Source organism: Amblyomma maculatum, chromosome 7, assembly GCF_055883805.1.
Source record: "Amblyomma maculatum isolate TAMU_Amacu chromosome 7, ASM5588380v1, whole genome shotgun sequence".
Classification (NCBI taxonomy): domain Eukaryota; kingdom Metazoa; phylum Arthropoda; class Arachnida; order Ixodida; family Ixodidae; genus Amblyomma; species Amblyomma maculatum.
This window is the reverse complement of record NC_139350.1, coordinates 19,947,542-19,956,538: the sequence shown is the minus strand read 5'-3', so window position 1 is coordinate 19,956,538 and position 8,997 is coordinate 19,947,542. Positions and strand designations below refer to the sequence as shown.

General features: G+C 48.5%; 1 protein-coding gene across 1 annotated transcript; it reads right to left on the bottom strand.

The window, feature by feature from the left end:
• Positions 1-277: 277 nt before the first annotated feature.
• On the bottom strand, positions 278-1,651 carry LOC146182782 (putative exonuclease GOR). The gene has a single exon (XM_084608264.1). The coding sequence runs from the start codon at positions 1,649-1,651 to the stop codon at positions 278-280; it is 1,374 nt and encodes a 457-aa protein (XP_084464390.1).
• Between the last annotated feature and the right edge of the window lie 7,346 nt (positions 1,652-8,997).

Sequence of the window (8,997 nt, the reverse complement as noted above, 5' to 3'; positions counted from 1 at the left end):
AACCAGCCGGGGCGCGGTTCGCATGCGCAAATAGACAACCCGCGCATGCGCGACAACAGCTGGACGCCGAGGAGGATCATCGTTCGTTTCGGAGCGGACGGTTGCAGTGTGCGTTGGTCGCCGACGAGCAGCACAGATCTATTCCATCTTCCAGAGAGAGAGCAAGGACTGAGCCGGCGCACGAGGGTCGTCGGGGTTCTCTATCCTCCGCACCACACCTTCTCACACACACTCGCGCAGCAGTAAAGGGAAAGGCGCAGTGGCCGCGTCCCGCTAATCAGAGTGACGGCTGCACGAGTCGGCCACCGGCACCGCGGTTCCTGCGCTCGTGCAGTTTTTGATCGTGCGCCGCCTTCCAAAGGATGAGCTCCATGCAGGCGCGGGCGTCTTCAACACTGTCATGTCCCCGCACGCCGTCCACCTGCACTTCGCGGTGAAGATAGGCGCCGACCAGCGAACGCAGCGACCGACGGTATGGCAGACCCCGGTGATGGGGGAACACGACGGCCGTGTCCACGACGGTATCGTGCAGAATCTTGAGGCTGCGCAGGTCGTTCTCCAGGCCGTGGCCCACAAGCACCGTGGAGGCGGTGAAGAGGCGCAGCAGCACCGCCTGTACATCCTGAAGCGTGGTTCGCACATTGCGCAGGTGGTCGGCGGTGACGCCGCTGAACGCCGTGTTGTAGTCCAGCACGGGGCTGCCAGGCCTCACGTACGTTTCGTACACGGTCGCTCCGTTGGCGTCCACCACGCTCACCTTGGACACCTCGAGGCCGCGGATGGTGAAGCACATCTCGCAGTCGAGCGCAAACACTCTGCCGGAAACGTCGTGTCGGGGGCGCGTGCGCACGAAGCCACGGGCTGGCGCGTTGTGCTCGCCCCGCGCACCCTGGGCGCACACGTGGTACTCGGAGCGCTGGCAGCCCGGCTCTTCACCCGTAGCGCCACAGCACGAGAACTCGGGCATGCCGCGGCGAGCTGTGTGATAGATGCAGTCGTCGTTGGCGTAGTACTCGCCGTCCGGTGTTATGACAAACGAAGAGCCGCAGCGGCAGCAGGTCTTGCGGCTCGAGTTGGCCGACACAGCGTCCGCTTGCAACCACACGGCGCTGCCCGGCTCTTTGGGGCATGGGCGCGGGTAGCCGCAGCGGTACAATTCCTGAGGGGTCAGCCTGTAGCGCAGAAGCTGGTGGTACAGGTCGTCGGCGCACACCGGCAGGCGCCAGGTGTCTTCCAGCGGGCTCGGGGGACCCCGGGGCGCGGTCAGCGAGCGGACGGGCGCCGCGGCCTTCTTCCAGCTGGCTGCTAGCTGCTGACGTCGACCATCAGCTGAAGTCGCCAAGTACTTCCCGTTGCCATTAAAGTCCAGGCCCTGGATGATGCCGCTGTCTCCTTTTAATGTGGTCATTAGCCACGGGTGCAAGTACTGGCTTTTTAAATCCCGTTTCTTCTCTTCATCTTTCTTCTTGGACACCGCTCGCACCCCCTTCCGCACAGCGTTCTTTTCCTTGGTAGGTTTGGAAGGCTTCTTCTTTGAATCTGCTTTCTTCTGACTGGCGACAAGAATGACCACGAGAATTAGGACGCCGAGGACGGCGGAAAGCACTATCATAGGTGAGCTGACAGTTATAAACACTAGTTCGTCAGTCATGCTGCTGCTCCCATGTGCAGCACCCGCCGTAGTAGACAAGCCACTAGACGATGACACCACTGCAACGCGCCAAAAGATACAACCTGCGATGCGTAATTCTGTCTCCTCTTCTTCTTCTTCTCCCTCGTTGTAATGGCACATACCCGCAGTGTGGGATTGGCCAGAATTCGTTGTAGGGGACATAATATTTTTGATAATGTCGATTTGACTGTATGATATAGATAACCTAATAATTAGGAGCTAGTGTAGCTGAAATAATTTGAAATTTTGAGGCGATGTAATAGAAAGCAATGAAAAAAAGGAATAAAATTGTAAATTACTAAAGATAATAATAATAAGAAAAAATACAATTCAGACAGATCAGCGCTAACACACAAATCTTTCAGTCCTAAAATTACAATTATGAAGTAAGTCACACACCGGTTTTAGAGCATACCCTTTGACGGTTGCACCAAAGGAGAGGAGGACAGGAACAGTAAATGGCAATCCTAGGCGAGTGAGAGGTATTTCTAGATAATTTCTTCTCTGAGTAGCATACCTGTGGCAGGAGAGGCTGTAATGTTCAATTGTTTCCACGTCATTACATGGTCATTACGGTAGGGTCCCACAACTTCTTTCTGCTCACTGGTTGCCTCTCAGCGGGTTAAACGGCGATTGTTACCGAGAGGTGTCTCTGAATACAACCTAAAGGTAACATACACTCATCGAAGGCAGGAAATTATTAAGGTAAAGGTAATTAAATAGTATTACCGTTGTCATGCCGTCACTTCGTGGCTCTGTTCACGGCTGGTTTCGTGGCTATTAAGAATGAAATACATCACATAATGCAACCTAAAGGTGAACATAAGTAATGCGAGATCTTAGTAGCTTAATTTAACGTTGCGATAAAAAAAAATCAGAAACCATTTGGACATACAGGATTCGAGCAGATGCTTTATTCGCTTAGTGGTGAGGTAATTAGCGCCAATCTATTGCGCCACTAAAGCAACGAGTGCGATAGGCTTTAAATGCACTCTTATTCACTTTTAAAATATTTCTGTTATCTGTGGACAGGTGACGCTGCTCAGAGGACTTTACCGTTCAGAGAACAGAACGACACACCTGCGATACAACCAACCTTGCGCGGATGGCGCTGGCGTCGTGTTGCCCAGTGTGGCTATTAATCCATTTCGTTTCGCGCTGCTTTCCGACTCCGAGAGCAAGGAGTGCGCATTCAGCACGTGTAAGTCTAGGCCATCGCGCCACCGTGGCCAGAACCTCATATCAAGCTCATTAAAATTTTTACGTGGACACAATTGGACTAATAACTGAATCTTTGGGTGGTACAATATGCGAAATTTCGGACATGACCATTTACAGTGATAGCCGATCTTGATTTGTAGCCTTAAAGCCCTCAAGGGGAAGGGAGGGAGCATATATTCGCGAATTCAGTCGATGTTCTGCAAGGCGATTTTTCCTAATTCGTAATTTTCAAACCGTTACGCGGCACAACTAATCCCCTCTCATTAGTGGCTGACTCGATTGTTAAGCCCACATTCATAGCCCTTGGCACAGTTACCGTATCAAATAAATAAGCGCACATTGCTCGGCATAACGAAGTATGATATTCGGAGAGTCAAGGAAGCACTCACAGAGTAAGATACACAGGTGCGCCGACTCCGCCCTTGGGGAAGACGAAGTTTTGCTACGTCGGAGAAAGCTTGTTTGCGGATGGCGCTAGGACTTATCCCCAATGCAGTTGAAGAGTGCCGCCGCCGCACCACCGCTCCGGTGATTCCGTGCTGCCGCTGCCTCTGTCCGCATATAAAAAGAAAAAAAAAAAACAGTACACAGTATGCGCTCCTCCCACGTCTGCCGCGCTTTGTGCCGTAACGTCTGCGTACTGCTGGTCTGGCGGCTGCCTACACCTGTCGGCTCATTCTCAAGGGTATACGTAGACAACAAAATAAAAACGATACAGGCACAGCTTTATGTTGAAGTTTTATCTTAAAAGAGATACAGATTGGCGTACGCGCAATTATAACCACGAATCCACTTGTTGCGTTTTCCGCCTAGCAGACGACGCGCAAAGGTTTCACTCCATCTGCTCCCCACCTGTTGTTCGCGACACTTGCGCAGTCGCCCGGATCAAGCTCGGGGGCTTTTCGTTGTGCAAAACTTTCGAGAGGTGGCGCACCGAGAGGAGGATCACGTGACCTAACAAAGCCGCATCGGCGAGGAAAGGGGAGCGAAAGGAGAGAGTACAGCGCAAAGCTGAACGCCGGACGCGGGCTCGGCGTTCGCGTAGCAAAATCGGCCTATGCCGAATGCATTGCAGCGTACCAGAGTCGGAGCTCATGTCTTACCTTACTCCATAGAAGCACTAAACAAGTCCGGTAGCCCAACATAACCGACTACAGAACCATAGGCAGAGACAAAAAATGAGATGGTCTGACCACTGATTGAGTCGAACTAATTTGGCTTCATTTTACGAGGGTTAGTGTTTGTGTTTAGCTGCTACTGGCCGAGTCGTTTTCAACTATGTATTACGATTCTGTACTGTGCAATTCAATTTTTTATCACGCCTAATTAACTTCGGGGGCTTAATAACAAGTAGCAGTTGGTTGAGTCCAATTGTGCTTGACAAAAGATATCTAACGTTAAATGTCTTCATGCTGCAGGGTAAAGTTCAATTTTTATTTACAGGTAGCTAGTTAATGGTTACTGTGAGTAAATATGATATGTTAAATCTGACTTCTGAGGTCAGGTGGAAAGCTAAGAGGAATCCAATTCTCCTAGATCCTTGCATTCCGAATTAAACATGCTGTCCCCTCAACCATATTTAGGCGGCTTGGTTATGCAGGGCTTTACATCTGTGTCGGGTAATTTTTAAAATATTATCGCAGCATGCGATCCTGTGCCATAAGACGAGAGATATTCGAGGCAGAAGATAAAGTGTGACTGATTAAGCGAGTGGCAATATGCATGCAAGGGATTGGAAATGATCGAGGCGAGCCACGAACGAAGCCGACTGCCGCATTCGGCTCATACCGTAGAGTTTCTTACTCTTGCCTAAAGGGAAGCTAGGGACGCTGCACTTCAGAGTGCTGCTTGGTGCGGACAGTCCCATTTTGTCGGGAACACAGAGTGGCATTACTAGGATGTCTCCTCTTCATCGTCACCATCATCTCGACACGCGAACGTAGACTACAAAAGCGATAGTAGCGACTGTAACGAAGGCGCGAAACCAGAAGACGCCAGTAAAAAAATTTCTTTTCTCATATGCCACTAAATCTTCTTGAAGTGGCTGAGCAACCATATATATTTTCAAGACATGTTTTTTTCTTTAAAGTGTGCCCAAAAGTGCGAAGTATTAGTTTCCGTGCAGCTAAATTCTTAGCCGATAGCAAAAAAGCCATCGCATATTTTGGATAACGTTTACACTTATATGCGGTTTTGCACTCTTTTTGCAATGCAGTAATAATATTGAATGTTATGAAACGTTTTCTTGGAGAACAGCGTTTAGTTTTGCATTATGTGTGGAAAAAAATTGTACTTCTGCACCCGGTAACTCTCCGCCCCATCATGGTTTGCCGCCCCATAGTGGCTGATTCATTCATTCATAAATCTTTATTCATAAGGATGCCCTGAGGCCTAGAGGGAAACTGTTCGCCTCGAAGCTCCATACAAACTCCCATAGATTGCGGCAGAGCTTTCCCTCTAGGTAAGTATACCCCTGTCACACGGGCGCTTGTAAGGCCTTGAGAATTAATGTTCTTTGCTCCAAAGGCAGTTGACGCGCCGCTACATGGCAAAGTCCTGAGTTCTTTACGATAAAAGCTCCTAAAGGGAAAGGAGGCCGTCAACGGTCTTCAGCTGCGTAAAGGAGCAGCCCAAACCTATGCGCCGCCGAGCGGGCTAAAGAAAGCAGAGAAAAAAAGGTTGACACAAATATAATGTTTAATATTATAATTAGACCTCATTGATTCTACTTAGACGTGAACTTTGCATTTCAACGAACTTTAAAAAATCTCGAGTGTTAATAGAAGACTTCTAATGTTTTCAGCAGCCGCATCGACATACGTGGTGAGAATGTAGATTAAATGTAAAAAAAGAAAAACATTTCTTACTAAACATCCGATTCAAACCTTCATAATCTTTCTTCATTCATGACTTGGTTACTTTTACTAACATAAACAAGGGAAGTCTTGTTCACTTATTACTTAAGCTGAAAGATATCGTCTACTTGAATTGTGGTAGTTGTTACTAGCGCCATTTCAAGCGATATGGTCGAAGGCCGTTGTGAATAGCGCTCGACAGATGGAGCTCGCTGAGAATGCCTGAATTATCATCACCGTCGTAATCTATCTCCTTTCCATTTGCCGTGCAGCTGTGCCACTTCTCCTTTTAAGTTTTGCTCCTTTAATGCAATTAACCTCCTATAAAGTAAAGACCTTGGAGAGGGGCCGTGTGACTGGGGTATTGAAACTATATTCCTCATACCATCAAAGCAGGAGTCCCTCCTATCCCCATTTTTTTTGCGACACAGACACGGTCACGTTCAAGTACAGCTTTCTTAGGAATCACTTTGATTTGAGAGGCAAGAAAAGCAATGTTGTTACAAATATCGTAGGATGTAACTCCAAAGAGACATAGCTCAGATGAGAATTTGCAGTAAGCGCTCACGGAACATAACTGCGTGAGGTCTTCTTCCTCGCTTCCCTTTGACCATCTTCTTCTTTCTCTGCCAACTGATAAAACAGGGCGCAATAATTTGGCGGATATGACGAACAGACTGATCGGTACGAGGCCTGACTGCTGAAGGAGTTTCTCACCGGTGCCTATTTTTCAGACCCGCCAAAACGGTGGTACGGCCCATGGCGAAAGAAAATGGAATTTGCCTCTTAGGTCTCAACTCGTGGGACAAACGGCAAAGGTATCCACGTTAAGGCCACTAAGGCACGTCCAAATGGCTTGGTTAAATCGGGGCTTTATATGTGGGGTGGTAGCCTACGCTATCGCGTCATACCCTTAAAGGCAGAACTTGTGTCCCCCATATTTAGATGCAAAAAACGACATTACAACCACCACCTAAAACGCCGGTGAAATTTGATGCGTTCGACGGAACGCTGGTCGTGTTCGATGCAACGCTCGGTCGGCTTCAGTCAAAGCTTTCGCTCCACACTCGTGTGCAGTAGCCACAAATGGCAGGCGCTACGAAACCTTCAAAAGACGGCGTGCAGAAGGAACGGATGCAGAGCGCGATGCACGTATCGAGAAAAGAAGGAAGAAGGCTTTGAGCGGTTTAATCTTTGAGCCTGGAGACGTCCAATGTGGTCGCCGCTCAGATATTGCACAAAGAGTGGGCGAGCATGAGTCGGCCACGCGAGAGTTTCACCGCCGTTTCACGAACAACCACTTTTGAAGTGTGTGTTCTGTGTGCGATAGGCTGTGGCATAAAAATGGTCTAACACCGGTGAGTGAGCTTATGCTTCAGACTCTTCATTTGGCCATAAGCATTGCCATGCAGCCGCTGCCTTCGCAATTCAACTAGGGTTAACCACAGTGAATGTATACAGCATGTATTGATACCTTTTACATATCGTATGTAAGTGTTTCATAATGTTTTTTTTTTTATATTTTATATACACTAGAGGTGTGTGCTGTTGTCTGTTGTCATCTGTTTTAGGAGCCAAGGCACAGTCAGGCTTGTCGCCTTTTGCCTTGGCTTCCCCTTTCTTGTAAAAGAAATGGGAAGCCAACTCCAACTGCAACTCAAAACCACAGACAAATTTTTCTTGACATATATCCGACTATAGTCGACCCCCAGTTCCAAATGGCCATTTGGTGGCTAAGTATATTCTGTTGGTATGGCATCAGTATGCGTTGGTATTTTTTCGGTTGGATTCACGATATGACTTGTACCATGTTGTAGGTGAGGAGATGTCGGATGTCACATGTTTAGAATGCAAAGTCAGAGGATTTGATTTGAGTGTGTGTCTGTCCTGCAAACAATGTGATCGGTGAAAAGCTCTGCATGGCACTAATTGACAGATTGAGACCCCGTGGACGGATTGAAGAATGGGTCGGCTGAAGGGGTGTCTGTGAAGTCTCATCATGTGACAGCACTTAGCACGACTGGCTTGTTAATAGTAACCCATTCAGCCTGACTCTCAAAGCAGCATTGTGAAGAAGAGTTCTGTTTTGCAACATGTCCGAGGCGCTTTCATTTTCTGAATCTTCCCTAGAAACAGTCAACAGCTAGTGTTCCACAAGGAACGGATGCATAGGCTGCCTTTGCTAGAACCCGGATCTAGCCCATGCATATTATCTCCTATGGAGCACGAAGTATGTACTATGACACATCGGTGGTGGCACCGACACGGCAGGCTTAAGCGCTAACCGCATGAGGCGACAATTCGTGGCAACATGCAGCGCGCGGGGGGCTTAAAGCCGCAAAAGCACTCCCACTTGCAGCTGTCGGTCAGGTTATGATTTGTTAGAAAATTTCGCACGAAAATGTCGCGTCACATCCGCGAGGCATCCAAATGCAGCTCGCGAGGCATCCAAAGCTCGCGAGGCATCCAAATGCAGAAGAGTTTGGTGATGTGCTATTTCCTTTTTTGGAGCGAGGTTTGTTTTTCTAGTCCGTTTTGACGAAACGCCAGCTTGCAGTGGATCGGTTCGTGCCAATACATATAGTGTCTGAACACTTCAAAATAATTCAGCGAATGCTGGGTGTAGCAATAAAGGCCAAGAAATACGAGTGTGGTTAAGATACCTTTAGTTATATAGAGGAACGGGGTCGAAAAAGTCACTTCTTGCAATTCTGCATTGCAGTATATAGTTTGGCGCACCACTGTGGAGGCGTTGTTTTAACAGAACTTTCATGAATGCTTTTGTCGTTTTTACGCAGTTTGGAGTTGGAAAGGAGGTAAAAGCGCGGCTGCGCTGCCCTAGACCGGACGATGAGGCGGCGGTAACAGAGCAGCACTGAAAAGCGCCACTCTCGAGACCTGTCGCTTGGTGCGCGGTGCACCAGCGGCAACGACAGGCGATGGCGTCAGTGTCACACAACACATCGAGAAAGGTTTTCACCTCATTCAGTTACCTTTTTATCCATACGTGTTCTATTTTCGTACACGGGTCACGAAAGGTGCAACTCCTAGCACACGTGAATGCGGTACGCAGCGGCGGAGACCTTAGATGCGCGCTGCCACGGTATGCCGGAGGCGCCACGCTCGCATGGAGCAGATGTATCTTGATTACACATCCACAGCACTTAGAGGTGGACAGTAAAGTTGGTTTACAATGTTTCACTCAGCGTACCTACGTTTGTTTAGTACATAATTAGAGGCGCCACTGCT

Excerpts from the sequence above, each read along its gene's own strand:
- LOC146182782 (XM_084608264.1), bottom strand. The coding sequence starts at position 1,651 with ATGACTGACGAACTAGTGTTTATAACTGTCAGCTCACCTATGATAGTG.